General features: G+C 35.9%; 1 protein-coding gene and 2 long non-coding RNA genes across 3 annotated transcripts in view; all 3 read left to right on the top strand.

Annotated features, from left to right (window-relative positions):
• LOC109047495 (ribonuclease inhibitor-like) overlaps positions 1–9509 on the top strand; it is a 168035-nt gene extending 158526 nt beyond the window's left edge. The window contains exons 11-13 of the mRNA XM_042756185.1: positions 8512–8685; positions 8932–9102; positions 9332–9509. Coding sequence (XP_042612119.1) covers positions 8512–8685; positions 8932–9102; positions 9332–9509 — 523 coding nt within the window. The remainder of the gene's footprint in view (positions 1–8511; positions 8686–8931; positions 9103–9331) is intronic.
• Positions 9510–11797: 2288 nt separating this feature from the next.
• On the top strand, positions 11798–14108 carry LOC122144963. Its single transcript, XR_006159994.1, has 5 exons — positions 11798–11880; positions 12960–13143; positions 13312–13484; positions 13636–13807; positions 14052–14108. It is a non-coding gene; the product is annotated as an uncharacterized LOC122144963 (long non-coding RNA).
• Positions 14109–17749: 3641 nt separating this feature from the next.
• LOC122144966 lies at positions 17750–21826 on the top strand. The gene is made up of 3 exons (XR_006159997.1): positions 17750–17920; positions 20370–20542; positions 21656–21826. It is a non-coding gene; the product is annotated as an uncharacterized LOC122144966 (long non-coding RNA).
• Positions 21827–21918: the final 92 nt, after the last annotated feature.

The following is a 21918-nucleotide window of genomic DNA, read 5'->3' as shown; positions in this document are numbered from 1 at the left end:
TTGCACGGCCTGCATTATTATCTAGGCACTTGATATTCTGATGATATTTTTCCCAAGCCATTTTATTCCCATTACCAGCCCATCATCTTACTACTACATACATTAGGTTTTAAAATCTTTATCGAGTATATATATTGTGTCCCTTACGGCTGGAAGTGAAAAACTGCCTTATATTCCAGAGTTGCTGGAATTAATCTAGGCATTGTTGTCCTTTGTACTGATGAAAATTAGCCAAAAACAATACATACTGATCTCCTAGAAAGGAATTATTTTTTTGTAGGAGTTTTATTTTTTTTTTTTTTTTTGAATTTTCCTTATGGTTAAGGATGGATATATATTGTAGATTTTTTCAGTGTGAAAGTAATGTGTTTGTAACAGCATCATGTATATATTTTTTTTTTTTATGATGGTTAGTTGCATATTTGTGTATTTTTAGTTTCCATAAAGTTACTCTTAAAACGTTATTGAAAAAAAAAAAAAAAAAAAAAAAATATATCTATATATATAAAAAAAAAAAAAAAATATATCTAAAAATGGATCTTAACCAAAAATAAAAAATTTTGCTTTTTGGTCAAAAAGGTTCCTGACCCCTGTTCCAGAATCTGGCTGTAAGTTTGGGGGAGCTCCTTTTTATTCCATCTTCTATTTCTCAAAGTCTTGCAGACTTGACCAAAACATTATCTTCACATTAATTCTTCATTCTTTTGCAGTCAACTTGTGTCTTTTCTCCACCTGTTTTTTTTTTCTAACCCCACCGTCCCAGTCAGCATTTTTTGTCCATTGTCATGTCTTAATTTTTGCAATTTCTGTATTGCAATAGTTTTGAATAATTTCTCATGAGGATTTAATAATGTTTGACTTTTCAGTCTGAGTTTACAACTCTTTTTTTGGCTCATTTTATCTATATAAAAAAATTGGCCTAATAATTCTGCACACCTGAATATGAGGAGTTTTTCTCTTCCAGCCTTCATGGACAATTATATATCACTCATAAATGATTAAATACAAAATTAATTGTAGTTATTAAGATTGATGTCGTTGGGAATTGTAAAATGTGCTTGGAAAAAAAAAAATCAGAATATCAACATGCCTAATAATTGTGCACACAGTGTAAATCAGTAAAGGTTTTAGTAACACTTTATAATAAGGTCCTAATTTGTAACATTAGTAATGAACATGAACAATATATGTTCACAGAATTTATTAATGTTTGTTGATTTTAGTTCACAGTGCATTAACTAAGATTAACAGATATTTTTTTTTTAAAGTTTTGACTATTAACTGACATTGACATGCTTATATTTATTGTTCATGTTAATTAATATAGTTATGTTAATAACTGAAACCTTATTAAAAGTGTTGGCCTAAAGTTTTTTATATATTGTTTCTGTGGTGTGTGTCTTTCATAGTCTTGATGGTTTGGATTAACCCTTTAATTGCCGAATCCTTAAAAACCAGACTGCCCATAGAGTTACTGTAAATGCATGTGAACGCTGGGCACAGTTTTAACTGATGCCACCGGGGCGGCATTTGCGCTGATGGCTTGAGCCCCGCCATCGCTGCTTTGCAGCTATATTTAGGGCCTGAGGGGCTTGATCCCCTAAGGATTATTAGGGCTCAAGCCCAGAGGGGCGAAGAGCCCTATTGTTTTTCTAAGGATTATTCTTCTTCTTCTTCTTTTTTTTTTTTTTAAACCTTCCAGGACCTTCCCATCGCCTTAACATACTCAAAAACTCTTGAAAATTGGCACACACGTTGGAATCTGCGGCCATCAGGACGGGGGGTGGCACAGGGGTTCTACAGCGCCCCCTGGAACACAGTCAGAAATCTTGAACCATAGCTCACATATACTTACATGTATTTATATGAAACTCTGTACACTTATAGACCCATATAGAAATATACAACTTTCACACTCTATGTTATAAGGCTCCACCCACAGGACGTCAGCTATTCAGGGCTGTTTAAAAAAAAGCATGCTCTGGGAATTTGATATACTCCTCTGAGGACTTTCAAAACCGTTTGCCTCCGACTCGGTGAACATGATCTCAAGACATTGGGGATGCAAAATTGCCAGGGGATTTTTGATATCTTGAACGGTTTCTCCGTGGCGAGGCGTTGAAATTAGGGCAAAAAATGAGAAACAGGAAATGTCTAATAACATCCACATACATCCCCTGAGTTTGATCAAACTTCATCGGATTGTTCGTTGTATGATGCCGATAGCATATATGTCGCTATTAGGAGTCACAGTTATAGCACCACCAACTGGCAGCAGGAAGTGTGTCATTTTTCAAAATGCTTTGAATTCAGCATCTTATTTTCACTCGATTTGCTTCAAACTTCATCAGAATAATGACAAAACACAGATGATGTAAATATGTTTGTGGGGAAATTGATATCTAATATAGTGTTGCCATGGCAATGTGTCAAACTTGAATATTCTGTTCTGGTGCTTTTGAGGCTGATAACATGCTTAGAATTACATGAAACTTAAAACACATATAAGAATTAATGACAGATAGAACATGGCAAAAGTTCATAAATGGGCATGGAGGAGGCACTCTACAGCGCCACCTTTTGTCAAAAGTCGGGGGGGGCATTTGCATAAGTTTATATTTATTTATTTTTTATCAAGTTTTTATTTTATAGTAGTAATAGTTTTTATTTTAATGTTATTAGTTATGAATTTTATGTTAGTTTTAGCTACAGACACCAAACTTTTGGAAAAATATAGCTGGGAATTAATGTATACTGCTCAGAGGAAAATTACACTATGCACACCAAACTTTGTCTACATGATGCCAAAACATTGAGGAACTTAAATTGCGAATGAATTTTGGATAGCTTGAACGGTTTTGTCGTTGTGATTTTTTGAAATAACAGTAAAAAGTGAAACATTAATCGTCTTGTGTTTTTAAATTGCAGCTTGCAAACACTTCAAAACCTTTTTTCATACAGAGAACATATCATTCTGAGAAAATATGCATAGTGTTTCACAAATTTACAACACTGTATGGATAACAGAAAATTAAAAAAATGTCAGACATCTGATCTCACTCTGAGGCCACTCTCTCTGTGTGAGGGAAGGGAGGGGAGCGACCTGAGCGACTGACTTTTGTTGTTGGTGACTGAGTGTGTGAAGGGAGGGGGGGTTGAGGGCCTGGCTGACAGAGAGACGAGAGAGAGAGAGAGAGAGAGAGAGAGAGAGAGAGAGAGAGAGAGAGAGAGAGAGAGTTATCATCTCTTTAATCACCAGAAGAAAAAAAAAATCAGTAATTGTGTGTTGTTGTTGTTTACATCATTACAGCTTAAGAAATCTCTTAGGCCTTATCCTTTTCTGTCAGTTTTAGGGACAAAAAAAAATTAAATAAAATAAAACCTAGTACAATTTGTAGGGCTCTGACAACACAATTTTCTATAATTAGGTTAGTAATTATGTTAATTACAACATAAAAAAAGATACAAAAATATACATACCCATGGATTTTTTTTATTCTGCAAATAATAATTTGAAACTTATTTGGTACTGACCTAAGACAGACATCCTGTAACATACATTTATCTGAATTTACACAATCTTATGGATATAACAGTAAAAGATTTCAGCTCACAGATGAAGACTAAGCTTGAATGCAGGCAAAAATATTTTACAAGTGCTTATAGGTCAATAAAATCGTTAAAAATGCTTTTTCACGGCGTGCAGCATAATAATTAGGCGCATTGATATTCTGATGATATTTTTTTTCCAAGCACATTTTTACCAATTCCAAATCACATCAATCTTAATAAATACTATACATTTTGTTATTTAATCATTTATGAGTGATATATAATTTTCTTTGAAGGCTGGAAGTGAAAAACTCCTTATATTCAGGAGTGCTGAATTATTAGGCATGTTTTCTTGCCATGCATTGGTCATAGAGCTCATTGTAGCGGTGCCTCAGGTGTTAAAATAGATTTGTTTATACATTATACAGGTTCACACGTACTCAGTCAGCAGTGCGTATACAGTAATGCGGTGCAGAAGCAGCAGCGAGAGCGAGTTATTTGTAACGTAAAGTAACATTAAAATAATGCGCGAGCTTAAAATAATGTTAAAGCACGCAGATGTCCTTTGCTTTGTCACAAAACCAGACACGCGTGCTCAGATACACGCTGCTCACGCCCGGAGAGAATGCGCGCACTTAAAACGAGTTTCCTCTGCTCAAACTGTGTCCTGTGGACTCACAACTCTCTCTATGCTCATGCGCTAGATATTCATTTTTTTCGCACCTTTCTATTTCTAACCTTTTCTGTTCACATCTTTTACCGTGTGCAGTGTGAATGCTCTGATCCATTAACATGGGCTCTGAAAAAAAATGTATTACAGACAGAGCTTGTGAATCTGGAGTTACGTAGGCATATGCCCAGTATTATTCTGTTCTCTCGCGTTCCAGTTAGGCGCGCTTCATTCTGACTGGTTCAGATAGCGACACCAACGTGCAGTGTGTAATACCAATCATAGGCACCACCAGATGGCGCTATAGGATTACTTTTAAATAATTATTGTAGAAACGTGTATAGAGCATTTAAATCATTTATAAAAATCTTTCAAAGAAAAAATAATATGTATATTTTAAAAAGTTAATGAATTTTACTGGTAATATAATTTTATATAATCATTTAAAAAATGTTTATAGCTCATTAAAATGATTTTTTAAAAATGGTTATAGATCATGAAAGGTGTTGGCAACAATTTTAAAATAAGCTCTCTTTGGTTTACATTAGTTAATGCATTAACTACATGAACTAACAATGAACAATTTATTTTTCAGATCATTTATTAATCTTTTTTTAGGTTAGTTAATCCTATCATTAAAAATATTAATTTTTATGTTATTTCACAGTACGTAAACTAATCTTAAAATAAAAACTGTAAATAAAAAATGTATTAGTAAATAATGTATTAAATATTTTAACTAAGCTTTAATTAATATTTTTTTTCTAACACCCCTGTCCCAGTCAGCATTTTTTGTTCCAATGGTCATGTCTTAATTTTGCAATTTCTGTATTGCAATAGTTTTGAATATTTCTCATGGGGATTTAATAATTTTTGACTTTTCAGTCTGAGTTACAACTCCTTTTGGCTCTTTTCATCTGAAAAAAAAAAAAAAAGCCTAATAATTCTGCGCACCTGAATATAAGGAGTTTTTCTCTTCCAGCCTTCATGGACAATTAAATATCACTCATAAATGATTAAATACAAAATGAATGGCAGTTATTAAGATTGATGTCGTTTAGAATTGGTTAAATGTGCTTGGAAAATAATCAGAATATCAACATGCCTAATAATTATGCATGCAGTGCAAATCAGTGAAGGTCTTAGTAACACTTCATAATAAAGTCTCATTTGTTAACATTAGTAAATGCATTAACTAACATGAACAATATATTTTCACAGAATTTATTAATGTTTGTTGATGTTAGTTCACAGTGCATTAATGTTAACAGATTATTATTATTATTATTTTTATTTTTAAGTTTTAAATATTAACTGACATTGACATGCTATATAATTATTGTTCATGTTCATTAATATAGTCAATGTTAATAAACTGAAACCTTATTAAAAATGTTACTAAAGTTTTATATATTGTTCTGTGTGTGTGTCTTTCACAGTCTTGATGGTTTGGATTATCCCTTTAATTGCCGAATCCTTTAAAACCAGACTGCCAGAGAGTTACTGTAAATGCATGTGCCAGGTGGGCACAGTTTTCCCGATGCCACAGGGGTGGCGTTTTGCACTGATGGCTTGAACCCGCCATCGCTGCTTGCAGCTATATTTTTCTATTGTATTGCTATTTATGTTATAGAACATAAAAATAAAAAATACAAATATTGGCATCATGAAACATTAAGATGCTGTGAATGAAATTTTATAATGTTTCACTTGATTATACAAACCCGATTCCCAAAAAAGTTGGGACACTGTACAAATTGTGAATAAAACAGAATGCAATGATATGGAAGTTTCAAATGGTTGGGACACTGTACAAATTAACATAGATGACATATCAAATGTTTAAACTGAGAAAATGTATAATTTTAAGGGGAAAAATAAGTTGATTTTTAAATTTTCATGGCGTCAACACATCTCAAAAAAGAACAGAACAGTTTTTCCACTTTGCCACAGTCCATTTTAAATGAGCCTTGGCCCACTTCTGGATCATGTTTAGATATGGCTTCTTTTTTTTGACGTATTGAGTTTTAGCCGGCAACGGTGAATGGGATGGTGGATTTGTGTTCACCGACAATGTTTTCTGGAAGTATTCCTGAGCCCATGTTGTGATTTCCATTACAGTAGCATTCCTGTATGTGATGCAGTGCCATCTAAGGGCCCGAAGATCACGGGCATCCAGTATGGTTTTCTGGCCTTGACCTTTACGCACAGAGATTGTCCCAAATTCTTCTGAATCTTTGGATGATATTATGCACTGTAGATGATGATAACTTCAAACTCTTTGCAATTTTTCTCTGAGAAACTCCTTTCTGATATTGCTTCATTTTTTTTTCTCATTTTTGAGCATTATCAACTCTGGTTGATAAAAAGTAAAGCCCAAAGGGTCTCCTTTCCAAAGACACCAACATTATGTGTGTAACAGACTGAAATAAGGAACTGTTGCAATTTTAAGTTAGGTAGGACACTTTCAGCTGTGAGTCCCATAATGGGGGGTCTGGTTTACATGTTAATACTATAGTTAATGTAGTCTGTCATGTGACAAGTATGACACATCACCATGGAAACAATACACATATAGTTAAACTCACACTGGGGAGCTCAGCTAGAATATTTTAAACTTATATGTGAAAGGGTTAATATTAAACTCTTATTAAAAAAGACTATTAGGATTCTAAGCAAAAAAATGTGAAAATATACCTGTTATACCGTTTTTTTTTTATTCTTCCCATTTGCAGGTTTTTGGGTGCTGCTGCAGAAGAAGCCTACTGGAATTGTGGGTAAAACCCATTACTCCTGAAAGAGCTGAATTTGAGTAAATGTGAACTAGGAGACACACAAGTGAATCAGATCACTGCTCCTGCTGCTGGATAGACACTGTAAATTGACCACACTGACGTGAGTATTGTACATTGTTTTATACTTTACAGTCTACAGTATACGTATCTTTAAAACAGAATAACAGTTTTGATAACAGTTACATTTTGATAAATGTCATTGTTTTAGTTTTTTTTTAACTCGTATTTGTATTATAATTTTTTTTTATTTAATTTTAAATGATCTTATTTTATTTAAACCTGATATCATGCCCATTACTTGTTGGTGTGTCCACCCAACAGTCACAAACATTAGATTGAATGTTGCTGCAGCTGTATAAACACAGTAGCATAAATGCCACTGCTTACCATTTTGCTCCTGCATATGAATGCAAGGCATATTAAACCTGAGGCATAGTTTAAAACATGTTTATAGTTGCTCATTTAAAACAAAAATTAATAAGGCAGATCATGCAATATTTACAATGAAATGAGTTAAACAGAATTCACTTATCTTAGATGTTGATTTCAGATGCTTTCTGCAGCATGCTGCAATTGCTACAGCAAGCATTAGCTGATTATTTGAATGTTGTGCAGCAGCTTATTGGCTGCTGATGCGAAAGAAACCCAATCAGCTGTGCCATGTGACTAATGATGTGATTGTATTAGATTGAATGCCACGTGCCTTGTAGTTTCATGACAGAGCTTTGTAATTACTGACATGTTAAATTTAAAAAGAATAATGCTGAATGAGAAAATGAAGATTGTAACATGTTTAAGTTATTAAAAGCACAATAAACTATGCCAGAAAACTGCATTCTCTATTCACAAGCCTTCAGTTGGCCCTGTATGCATGTACAATACAATAAACTATATTTACATATTACACATTATGTATCAAAATGCCTGACTTGGCATGTATTCAGGTAAACACAGTCAGATATGTCTAAACATCATGATGCATAAACATTTGGGAGGAAATCAGATGTGTATCAATAAATTAAATTTGTGCATTCAGTATTAAAGTGACAGCAAACCTTATATACCTGCTGCTCTTGACTTAAAAACTTTGTAGCATATTTAATTTATGCAGTCCCCGCAGTTTATTTTATTTCATATTTAAAGATGCCATTTTTTGTATTATTTTGTTCTTGAATAATAGGTAAAAATAATAAATAATAATAATAATAATAATAATAATAAAATATATTTTGCGTCTTTTTTTCTGGTGTGTTTATTTGTCTTATTGCTTGTAATTTCATTTTGCTTTTATCACAGATTGTTTACTTGTTTACTTAATTGCTTAAGAGAGGTTTTTACTTGTATTAGGCTAGGTTTGCTGTGGCATTATAATGCATGTTGTATCAGAATGGAGCCCCAATATCTTTGGCTTTAAAACCCTTTCTGTTAATGAAGTTGTGTTGTGGCAAAAATATTCAAAATAATTTTTCCTGTCTCTGTTTTCTTTCTCTGCAGGCTGAATAACAACAGTATTACAGCAGAAGGTTTTGCTGCTCTGACTTCAGTGTTTATTTCAAATCCTTCAAAACTGATAGAGCTGGATCTGAGTGGAAATAAAGTAGGAAACACTGGAATCCAGAAGATCTGTGATCTGTTGAAAAAACCACAATGCAGCTTGAAGAAACTGAAGTGTGTATTTTTATTCATCGACATTTCTGCATGATAATGTACATTTATAAATTTCATTTGATTAGATTAACTGTAAAAAAAATAAAAAAAATTAAGATGCCTTCGGAAACTAAAATTATTATTATTATTAATATTATTTTTACTTTGTGTTTAAAGGGAACTTTAGCTATTGTATGAAACTCAAATGAAGCAGGTGCTATTAATGCATTGGGTGTAGTACTTAACAGCTTTTTTATGTATATTTAGACTTTCAGACTGCAGTATCACTGAAGAAGGTTATAAAACTCTGACTTCATCTCTGAAGTCAAACTCAAACCTGATAGAGCTGGATCTCACAGGAAATGATCCTGGAAAATCTGGAGTGCAGGGTCTCATTGATTTACTGCGGAGTGAATGCTGTAAATTAAAGACTCTCAGGTAATAAGAGCCTTTTAGTATTTTGAAATAAGCCAAAGACATATTCAGATGTGTGCAACTAGTTAAATGTGACAAATATAGCAAATGTAGAATTAGACTGAAATGAAGAATAATTTACTGAATTGCTGTTAAGTAAAACTGATAATATTGATTACAATATGCTGCAAAAGGCATAAAATTCTAACAAGATTATCTAATCTAAATTTTCTAATTGTTCTGATTCCTTTAGGTTTTTGAAAAGTTCAGCTGCACAGGAAGCGTGTGACTATCTGAGTGAAGTTCTTGGTACAAATCCATTAGTACTCAGGGAACTGGATCTAAGTGAAGATAAACTGGGAGATCTGGATTGGGATAAGCTCTCTGCTCTTTTGATGGACACTCATAGCAAAGTAGAGAAAATTAAGTGAGTGAACATATTTTAGAACTTTTGTTTCGTTCAGTTATAAAGTACTGTCAGTCACATGTGAGCAGATATGAAGAACGTCTCGGTTACGTATGTAACCATCTTGTTTTTTGATGTAGTATCTAGTTTACTGACGTAGCGCCATATGGGGTCCACTTGGGAGGCCAATCATCTCTGAAAATCGGCTAGTGGATTTAACATACCTGAGCCACTGGGTATAAATAGGCGACAGGTGCATCCACTCATTCAGATTTTTACACTGAGGAGCAGAGAACGTGTCCCGGCAACAGCGAATGGTTCAAGGTTGTGGCATGGGGATATAACATCTCTGTTCCCTCCATCAGGGAACGAGGGTTACATACGTAACCGAGACGTTCCCAATCTGTCTGTCACTACGAGTTATGTCGAACGACATATGGGGTCGTTGACAGCTGACAGTGGGAGGACTCATGGAAAGCAAACAGGTCTACATGGGCTTCCCTGAGTCAACTCCAGATCAGCTGGACCATCTGGGGATGGAGTCACCATTCCCCAGAGAAAGTGGGCTTTCTTGTTGGAGTCTCGGTTGTAATTTTGGTCTAGCTGTGGTTGTGGAAAGTAGGCTGTGAAATTAAGCTCCCCCGGAATGTGGAGCGGGCGAGTTGAGACATGCAATGTGATCATAGACCGCCCTGTCGGTGGATGTACAAAACAGCCGCAGTGTTGTCTGTGCGGACCAACACACGTGCTTGTCTAGCAACAGCAGCCGAAAAACCGTCATAAACCTAGATGCACTGCCAGCAACTCCAGACAGTTGATGTGCCAAAGCAGTTGAGGTCCTGTCCAGGACCCTGAAGCTGCCTGCCTGTTGCATGTCGTGTCCCAGCCTGTGTTGGAGGCATCTGTCATGACAACAACATGCCGGGACACTTGTTCTAAGGGCACACCGGCCTGTAGAAAGCCAAGGTCTGACCAGTGGCTGAATAGAAGGCGACACGCTCGGGAGTGCAACCAGTGCTGAAGTGGCCTCATATGAAGCAATCCGAGCGGCGTGACTACGGCTGTAGATGCCATATGCCCCAGGAGCCTCTGAATTGTTTTCAGTGGTACCACTGTCCTGCCTCTCAAGGAACTCAGGCAGTTCAGCACTAACTGGGCACATTTGTGTGCTGACCTGTGTGTTTGTGTACGAAGCTGGCTGGGTGTTGTCTGTGCGGACCACGTCTGCGCAGGGGAGAGCTTGCTCTTCTCTCGGTTGACCTGAAGCCCCAACTGACAGAGGCGCTGAAGCACCAGGGTCCCTGTGATTGCACAACTCCTCTCGGGACCGGGCCATGATGAGCCAGTCGTCGAGATAGTTGAGGATCCTGATGCCCACTTCCCAGAGTGGGGCAAGGGCACCCACCACGACCTTCATGAAGACACGGGGGACAGGGAGAGCCCGAGGGGGAGAACTTTGTACTGCCATGCCCGACCCTCGAACGCAAACCGCAGAAACGGTCTGTGGCGAGGGAGGATCGAGACATGAAAGAACGCGTTCTTCAGATCAATTGCTGCAAACCAATCCTGGGTTTGGACGCATTTGTAATACCCAAGCCACGCCCCCAAACTCCGTACAAGTGCACCAAACGGACAGTCGACATACCCGCAGTGGTGCAGTGATGTGGAGTTGTGTCGGCTGGCCCAGAAAGCATTGCATTATGAGTCATCACAGCAAAACTCCCCATGTTCCCGGAGGAACTGGCCAGAGATGCGTAGAAATTGCTATTTTTACTGAAAATGTGGGACGAAACTGTGTCTTCGTCCGTGATTTGCTCTTTTAGGAACTCTGCTCTTTTAGTTGAAGCACCCAGGGGAATTGCTGAAAGGGACACTGCTGTTCGTGCCGTACCACCAACCAGAACAGCTTCCAGACACAAAGCAGATGAATGGCTTTGTGGAGTATAACAGCTTTTCATACAACCACTCGGCTCCAAAGCAAAAATCTGAATAAGTGGATGCACTTGTCGCCTCTATTTATACCCGTAGGCACGGGTAGTGGCTCAGGTATGTTAAATCCAATAGCCCAATTTTCATTGTCATTTTCTCTTAAACTCAGAGATGATTGGCCTCCAGGTGTGACCCCATATGTCGTTCCACATAACTCGTAGTGACAGACAGATAGGGAACTGTTTATCTGATGTGTGTTGAATATGTGCTAAATAATAAATAATGTTGTTTTGTGTTCAGACTGAACAACTGTGAGATGACAGAGAAAAGCTGTGCAGTTCTAGCTACTGTTCTCTCCTCCAAAACCATCCTGAAAGAGATGAACCTGAAACAACAGCTGTCTGCTGGACTCAGGATTCAAAGAGATCTGTGAGGGGACTGAAGAAATCTAAGCTAAAGATATTAAAGTGAGTGCATTTCAACATCACCTACACTTAACATTATATATTTATTGAATCTGGTTGCTTCCAGAGGTAAAAAAAAAAAAAAAAAAAAAACACTGTCAGATATTTTTTTTTTCTCTCATAACAGTGATATTATCTCTAGGTAAAACTAAAATTAAAACTTAAAAGATTTTTTGTTGATTGTATTTAAAAATGGCACAATTAGAAATAAAAGAATATAAATGTAGCAAATAATTACAATTAAGTATAATTAATTACAGTTATTTATATCAGCTTCCAGTAGTAACTGTAGCAGATTTATTACCATCAACTAATCAGTTTGTCCAGAGCATTCAATGTAATTTCAACTCAATCTCAACTCAACTCATCAATCAAAATATTTTTGTAGCCACAAAAATAACTTTTCTTTCAAGTACTAATGCAGTAGCGCATGTAACCAAATTGGCTTGTTAAAGGAACAAAGGAACAACTAGTGTAAGCAAGCAAACATACTTTCACACATATATGGGGGAGGGGCACATGAGACTGAACTAAATGAAGCCATTAGAGAAACAGGGGGATGAAGCTATGAAAAGGAGTCTGTTAACCACCTGAGTGAAACCTTCAACACCGTTTTCTGTAGATGGGGTCTACAGCTTATTCTAAACCTCTGTTCCATTTAGTTAAATGTATGATACTTGCATTGCCTTGGCCGTTGAATGAGTGTCTGGATGCAGTCTTGGGTGAAAGTCTTGATGGTTTGAATGTTTGATGGTGATGGAATTGCAATCAGGTTCTGCCCAGGTTTGAACAGTGACAAACTCCAAAGATGTTATTCTGACTCGGTGGTGGTTGAGAGAGTTTTCTCCCAGATGGAAAGTGAAAACATGGCTGCAGTCCATTAAAAAAAAAAAAAAAAAAAAACTGAAGTGGTTTGCTTACATGTCTGTTTTTTGTTTATCATATCTGATAATATATTTAGCTCTGGTGTGGTCTAGTTATATATTGTGACTCAGCATGTTGTGCAGCAATTAATGAATTTGAAACACAATGTTAAATTTAAATGTTAAAATGTATTTAAATTTAATCTTTATGTTTTGTAGACTTTCAAACTGCAGTATCACAGAAGAAGGTTATAAATCTCTGGCTTCAACTCTAAAATCAAATTCAAACTTGGTGGAGCTGGATCTCACAGGAAATGATCCTGGTGAATCAGGAGTGAAAGAAGCTCAGTGATTCACAAAAGGGATGGAGGGTTTTCATCAAAAAACACTGAAAAACAATGAGGTAAGTGTTATTAAAATAGTAAAATGCAAAAGTTTTGTAGCAGGAAGATGTTTAAACCATCAAAATGGCATTTATAAAAGCTTTGAAATGACTGAAGACCCTTTAAAACAAGATTGCCAAAAGTCATTATATGGCAGGTAATGTTAGTGCTCTTTTCCTGTCTGCAAGGTTTTTGGGTCTTGCTGCAGAAGAAGCCTGTCAGTTTGTGACTGGAAATTGTGGGTGAAAACACGATTACTCCTGAGAGAGCTGAATCTGAGTGGACGTGAACTAGGAGACACACGAGTGAATCAGATCACTGCTCTACTGCAGGATAAACACTGTAAACTCAAAGCTCTTCAGTGAGTGTTGTTTTTCATTTATAATTGTAGATTGATCTTAAATCAGGTGACAAAACAGTAATTTCTCAGTGATTGATTTCTCAGAGAGACTGAATGTTGGGCATCAAGTTACTTCGTGTTTATAAATTCTCTCTCATGTTCAATATTTTAGTCTGCGTAAGTGTGGTCTAACAGAGGAAAGCTGTTTAGCTCTCGCTACAGTCCTGAGATCAAAACCCCAGTCTGAAAGAGCTTGACATAAGCAACAATAATCTGCAGGATTCAGGAGTGAAGAAACTCCAGAAAGGATTAGAAGATAAAAACTGTGCACTGCAGAAACTCAGGTCAGCTCAGAGAATTATTGTTTGATTTAATCCTAACATAATCTTTTGATCAAAGTTTCAATTACTAAAAAAAACAGGAAACAGAAAAAAGGAAGAAACAAGAAAAACATGACTTTGTCAAACGATACATTTTTCTTTACTTATAAGAGAAAAGTACATTTGAGGATTTTATGTTATAAAACTGTTTTTAAGTGATTTATTATTATCATTATTATTTTAAACCCTTATTTTTATGTTAAACCAGACTTTCAAACTGCAGTATCACTGAAAAAGGTTACAAAGCTCTGGCTTCAGCTCTGAGATCAAACCCTTCACACCTGATAGAGTTGGATCTTACAGGAAATGATCCTGGACAATCAGGAGTGAAGGAGCTCAATGATTTACTACAGGATCCAAACTATCAGCTGAAGACACTGAGGTGAGAGATAATTAAATAATACAAAATAAATGATATGCAGGAAAATTATTACAACATCATCATTTCACTAATTGAATATTCTGCACAATTTGTTGTTGCATCAGAATTAAAGTGATTTCAAGATAAAACAAAAACTGCTGATTTCCTTTTTCATCTTCTCTACTACAGGTTTTTGAGTCGTGATACAGATGAAGCCTGTCAGTATGTGACAGAAATTGTGGGTAAAAACCCGTTACTCTTGAGAGAGTGGGTAAAAACCCGGAACGTGAACTAGGAGACACACGAGTGAATCAGATCGCCGCTCTACTGAAGGATAACACTGTAAAACTCAACACACTGATGTGAGAATTTCTCATGGTTTAATACTTTACAATAACTTTAACTGGTTTGGGATAAAACTATCATTGTTGTTCAGTAGAGAATGTTTTGAAGTAAACTGAATACTGTTTCCTATCTTTGTTTTTGTTTTGTTTTTGTTTTTTTTTTCTCTGCAGGCTGTATAATATCAGTATTACAGAAGAAGGTTGTGCTGCTCTGACTTTATAGCGTTTAATTCAAATCCTTCAAACCTGATAGAGCTGGATCTGAGTGGAAATAAACTAGAAAACTCAGGAATGAAGAAGTTCTGTTCTCTGTTTGGAAAATACACAATTCAGATTAGAGAAACTAAAGTGTGTAATTTTATTTATCTAAAATTCTGCATATTAGATTATATTTTCTGCATGCTAGATTTAATTGGATTAATAAATGTCCATTTGATTAGGTTTAATTATGTAAAATTACAAATTAAATTGCTTTACAATTTTCATAATTATGATGTATTGGTGATTTTTAAATATTGTATTTCAATGTTGGCATGGCTTTCACTGTATACACATATTTAAGCTTAGAAAATGAAATAATTTCTCATGTTTATTATTTATGAAACACAGTATATTGAAATAATCAACAAATTAATCATTTCCAAAATAAAACATTGAGATTCAGGCCTACATTTTTAATTGTAAATTTTCAAATACCGTAAGCGCAATCAGTTGAAACATACATCGGCTTATACCTAATATAAGCATTAAGTACTTTGTTCATGAACGTTATCTCTTGTGTTCAATATTTTAGTCTGCGTAAGTGTGGTCTCAACAGACGGGAAAGCTGTTCAGCTCTTGCTACAGTCCTGAGATCAAACTCCAGTCTGAAAGAGCTTGACATAAGCAACAATAATTTGCAGGATTCAGGAGTGAAGAAACTCCAGAATGGATTAAAAGATACAAACTGCACACTGCAGAGAACTCAGGTAAAGGGTTAAGTGAATATTTATTAAATTTTAATTATTTTAATGGTTGTTAACATTCTTTTTTTTACTTCACTACATGTTTTTACTTTTAACAAAATAAATGGATGCTTCTTTCAGCCAATGAATTTTGTTTTAATTAGTGTTACTCATAAAAAGCAAGTAATACATATTAACCCTTTAGCGCGTTACGATCACACCGGTGTGATCAGTCTTGGCTGGTCCCTGAAGCGTACGATCACACCGGTGTGATTAGAACTTTCAGTGTGTCACGTCATCAACTGCTGAATTTAAATCCGCTTTCGTGCTTTGGCTGGCGCAGAGCCTGATCAGACGCGCTGAGCGCTGTACATATTATCACAAATATTCAGTGTTTTCAACCATATAATGCTTATTTTAGGTTTCAGTATATTTAAAAACACATAAGGACTAGCAAAAACATACATTTACAGTTTGTAAAATACATGCTGATGTCTATGGAAACGCAAATAATGACCCTTACAAATATAATCTGACTACATGTTTTTATTGATATCATATACAGATGATTGTGTAGGTAACTATAAACTTTATTCTGCCTTTCTCCGAGTTTACCTGAGACCTACTTTAACGTGTTTCGGGAGGAAATTATGAATTCGTGCTGTAAATCCCACAGCTCGGATTCAGCGCGAACTAACATGGCGGCGCCCATCACCCGGTATAGATCAACTAACACGGTCGATATAAAAGTGTTTAAACTACCAAATATATTTACTTGCACATATTTCAGAATTGAATATTTTTAAACTCACGTGCGAAAGGGTTAATAATTAATTCTATAAGATAATAATCAGATCAAATTAATCCCATAACTATTTAATTAAGCTAGAGGGAAATACATTTTAATGTAAACTGTAGCTTTTAATATAGTCAGTTTCTCTGTGTGTGTGTGTGTGTGTGTGTGGTGTGTGTGTGTGTGTGTTGTGTGTGTGTGTGTGTGTTGTGTGGACAATGCTTATGTTAAATGCTTATTGTGTACAGAGGCCTGCTGCACAAAACCAATTTCAAAGGCTACACAAGTTAACTGAGTTTTAGAGCAAACTCTGTTTCGATTCCTTTTATTCTTCTTCCTCAAGAAGGTAGAGTGTTTTTAAACTGTGTTTGGTGTGATTGGCTGTTCACTGTAGATGTCACACCTTCAGGTGCACATTCCAGAGTTGGTATGTCTTGTAATGTATGTTGGTTTGTCTTGTTTATGTATGTGTGTACCAGAGATGATAGAGAAATTAAAATATCAGTGGTTTGTGCTAACACATGAATAAAACCACATTAATGTGATTTTATTGTAATTTAGGTCACTGTAATGTGATTACAATTAAGGTTACTGATTAATATTAACCCATTACACCCAAACAGTGGTTTACCTGTTATCCAAAGAGGAAAAAAAAATATTTATAATGTATTTATATACTTATGTAGATAAAAATGTATTTTTTTTTTTTATGTATTTATTTTCTAGACTTTCAGACTGCAGTATCAATGAAGAAAGTTATAAAGCTCTGGCTTCAGCTCTGACATCAAACCCTTCACACCTGATAGAGCTGGATCTCACAGGAAATGATCCTGGACAAATCAGGAGTAAAGCAGCTCAATGATTTACTACAGGATACAAACTGTCAACTGAAGAAGACACTGAGGTGAGACGGGATGAAATAATACAAAAATAATCATATATAGACAATTTACTTTTTAAAATGTTTTTAGTGTGAAACTATATCATTTGATATACCAGAGTTAGTGACTTCAAGTTTTAAAAAAAAAAAATACAATATTTACTATTCTTTCCATTACATCTTAAATGGTGCGGTAATTTAACTGAATCCTGTTTCATCCTCTCTTCTGCAGGTTTTTGGGTCCTGCTGCAGAAGAAGCCTGTCAGTATGTGACTGGAATTGTGGGTAAAAACCCGTTACTCCTGAGAGAGCTGAATCTGAGTGAACATGAACTAGGAGACACACGAGTGAATCAGATCTCTGCTCTACTGCAGGATAAACACTGTCAACTCAACACACTTCAGTAAGTATTTCATATTATTTTATACTTTACATGTAAAATGTCTTCCACACATAACATTATTTTGGTGTTATATTTCCAGTATCTTTTTCAGATTAAAATGGTCATTGTTGTTCAATAAGAAAGGTTCTGAGATAAACCAAATAATGAATTGTGTCTTTGTTTTCTTTCTCTGCAGGCTGTATAATATCAGTATTACAGAAAAAAAGTTGTATTGCTCTGACTTCAGCATTCAGTTTAAATCCTTTAAAACCTAATAGAGCTGGATCTGAGTAGAAATGAACTAGGAGACTCAGGAATAAAGAAGATCTGTCCTCTGTTGAAAAATACACAAATTCAAATTGGGAATATTGAAGTGGGTATTTTCAAATCATCATTTTTGCATGTTAACCTTTTGAGCGCGGTACAGTTCCCACATATGGGATTCTAATTTCCGTGCCCCTGGGGCGTATGGTCCCACATATGGGATTTAGAACGTTCGGTGACGTCGCACAACTGCCTAATTCAAACTGCGTTTTCGCGCGTTGGCTGGCGCTGAGCCAGAGAGAGACGTGCACTGCTCTTGTCATATTATCACAACTGTTCTTAACCACATAATTCATATTTTAGGTTTCAGACATTTAAATACACATAAATACTAGGTAAAACAATACATTTAGAGTTTGAAAAATACACACATATGTCTATGGCAAGCAACAATAATAATCCATTCAAATTTAATTTGCAGATGTTTTTTATTCATATCAGATACACATAGTGTAAGTAACTATGAAGATCACTCTATTCTTCACCCAGTTCATCGGCCACTTATTACCTGTATTTCGGGAGAAATTGATGAATTAACGGCTGTAAATCCGACTGACAGGACTCTCTGAACTGCAGCACGAACAAACATGGCGGCGCCCGTCTCACATTACAGATCACGATCAAGATCATTTAGAAAGGTTTTTAAACGACCAAACACACTCATTTACACATTTATGAATCGGAATATCGGATTGTTCATGACATGGTATGCAAGTTTGTGAATATTTGAAATTAAAAAAGGAAAAACGAAATAAAAGCGATCCATCTGTCATAAAGTGTTATTGTATACGCGGTGTGTCACGTGACAAGCCTGACGTGTCACCATGGAAACAGTAAGGGGAACGTTCTAAAATAACGGTCATCTTAAAAAAAACTCACTCTGGGGGGACCGCTAGAATATTTTAAACTCAAAACTGAAAAGGTTAAACGGTCGTCTTAAAAAAACTATTTGATTATGTAAGCTGAAAAAAATAAGACTACTCAGGCTGAAATTTCTGTTTCAGGGCTTGTATCTCTATGTATAATACTATATACTGTAACTGAATGTTAATTACTTAAAGGGGTCATATGACATTGCTAAAAATAACATTATGTTGTGTATTTGGTGTAATGCAATGTTTTTATGCGGTTTAAGGTTCAAAAAACACATTATTTTCCACATAATGTACATTATTTGTTGCTCCTCTGTGCCCTGCCTTTCTGAAACGTGTCGATTTTTAATTTTTTTTTTTTGTTTTTTTTCTGAAAAGCGAGGTGTATGCTGATTGGCTAGCTATCCAGTGCGTTGTGATTGGCCAAATGCCTCAAGCTTGTTACAGAAATGTTACGCCCCTTACCATACTGTAGTGCCATCTCCCAGCACGATGAGACAAAACCAAAAAAACCCATTACAAACGAAGCATTTATTGCATCCAGTGGGGACATAATTACTGATTATAATGACTAATATTGTGTTTTTACACATTTTGTTGAGCATCGCACTGCGTAAACATTTGTGATCAGAAGAAACGACAAACAAACAAGTGCTACTCTACACTGCTTACAAACTTGTGTTTGAATGATCAGTGGCAAATTCTTTAATATAAATCATGTACTTACAGGCTATGAGTCAGAAGCGCCAGACTGTCCTTGCAAAGTTATAACTGCCTCACTTTATAGAACAGCCTTTGAACACAGACCCATTGTATGCTAGTCTGCAGGTTCAGGAAACAGTCCTCCATAAAATGCGTCACACACTGCAGGTTTTGAGAACGGCACGGCCGATGGATTTGACGAAGGAGCAGCTGGCGGGCAAACCACATGTGACGACCCCGGAATGAACTCCGCTTCTTCCACGGACAAAGCCAATCCGGCGATCCACAGTCCGAAGTTGATATATTTCCTCAGCGACCAGCACAGATCAGCTCTAGGCATGACAAAGCGGATATCATTCTCTTTTTGAAAGGCCAAACAAAGTAGTTTCGCTTTCACAATGTAACACACAGCGTCTCCACACACATGGGCGGCGGCGGCGGCGGCGGCGGGAACAACAAAAATACTACAGCCAGAATAAATGTTACTCCTCCGTTCTTTGCGTGAACATTTGGGCAGTGTTATGCAAATCTTCCCACACAGTGATGTAGACATGTGGGGGGCGTGTTTAAACGAGGCGTTTTAGTAGGTCGTGGACAAGTCTTAACTTTTATCAAGAATATTTCTTTGAATTTGAGACTTTAGTCATTGAAACTTTACAGATCACCTTTATGCACCAAGAATTTTGTAACACTCCAAAGAGAAAGGAAAAATTTAAATCACATCATATGACCCCTTTAAGTAAAATGAGAATTAGATTGTTGTTCCAAGTAGTTTGTCAGATATTATTTATAAAGCATGGTACTAGTATAATGATCTGTGTTCTAACAAAGAATAAACAACTGAACTTAACTGAGTTAAGAATAACAACTGCTATTAACAACAACTTCTTATTTTTTTTTTCTTTTTTTCTTCTTTTTTATTAGGCTTTCAGACTGCAGTATTTCTGAAGAAGGTTATAAAGCTCTGGCTTCAGCTCTGAAATCAACCCTTCACACCTGATAGAGCTGGATCTCACAGGAAATGATCCTGGACAATCAGGAGTGAAGGAGCTTGATGATTTACTACAGGATAAACGCTGTAAATTGAAAACCATCAGGTAATTTAAATACTTTAATTAGTAACTGCTCTTCAATCTTGCTTCAATGTAACATCAATAATCAGTCAGCTATATTTTTTTTGATCTAGTGTTACCTGTAATTAATGGTCTTTAAATCAAACATCACATGTAACATGCAATATTAACATAGGCAGGTACATATATTTTAATGCAACCATAAACACATTGTATTAACAGCCTTGCAGATCAGTTACCAGCACTTGTACCATATAAACTTAACCGCAAGTGTTGTCTGTTTCATAAAAATTGGTGTGTGTGTGAATAAAAAGCATTTGCATGTACATTATCAAAATGTAGGCAGTGAATGAAAAACAGAAGCTAACCAAAATATTTTGTGTAAGTTTGTATGTTTTTGTAGACTGAGCTTATCTGAAATCCTATGAAATAAAACTGCAAACCTTGCTCTGATACAATAACTTTACACTAAGTGGAAATGTTCTGTTTGCTGAGCTGGGGCCTGTAAGGAGAATGGGAGCTGCAAAAGGCATACAATTGTAAAACTAAAGGTAGGGTATTTTGATTTTAGAAAGGCTAGCAATAGCAAGTTAGCTTTGAAAACAAGATCCCCACCCTCCCTGGATAATCAGGATGCAAAGCCATGCCTCCTCTTAAACACACAAACACGCTCAGGCAGACAGAGACTAACCTGTGATACGATGAGAGAAGGTGTTTGTGGAAGATTGAAGGCAACACTGTCAGATTACTTCATATCTCATTCACCGGTGAGAAAACATAACAGGCTACATAGTGTATAATAATACAATAATAGCGCCTTTTCATTTTCTATGGAACACACTGATGATATCAGAAGCAGACCGGGGCCTTTTTGCTCTTGCTGGTGCGGGCTGATTGATTGTGTTTTTTAGATGACCGAGGCCATCATGCTCATCCTGCTGCCACCACACTGCGAACATTTTATTGTCTTATGCCTTCCACAGACAATATAAATACATCTAAATAAATTTAGACCACTTAACTTAGTGGTTGCTATTGGGATATAAGGAGACTTTCAGCCAGCATAACAACAATGTTTCAAACCAAATCACCTACCCTACCTTTAACTAATCTAAAATTCTCTACTGCTTCATGTAGGTTCTTGAAAAGTCCTGCTGCACAGGAAGCGTGTGAGTATTTCAAGAAAGTACTGAAATATGAATCCATTACTACTGAAAGAACTGGATCTGAGTGAAGATAAACTAGGAGATCTGGATTGGGAGAAGTTCTATGCTCTTTTTGATGGACTCTCATAGCAAACTAGAGAAAATGAAGTAAGTCAACATGATTTGTACATAATATATTCTATGATTAATTACGTAAGACTGTCAGTTATGTGCCTAAGCAGATATGAAGAGCTG

This window comes from Cyprinus carpio, unplaced genomic scaffold (assembly GCF_018340385.1).
Source record: "Cyprinus carpio isolate SPL01 unplaced genomic scaffold, ASM1834038v1 S000006809, whole genome shotgun sequence".
NCBI classification, from domain to species: Eukaryota; Metazoa; Chordata; class Actinopteri; order Cypriniformes; family Cyprinidae; genus Cyprinus; species Cyprinus carpio.
This window is presented reverse-complemented; position numbering and strand designations above follow the sequence as displayed.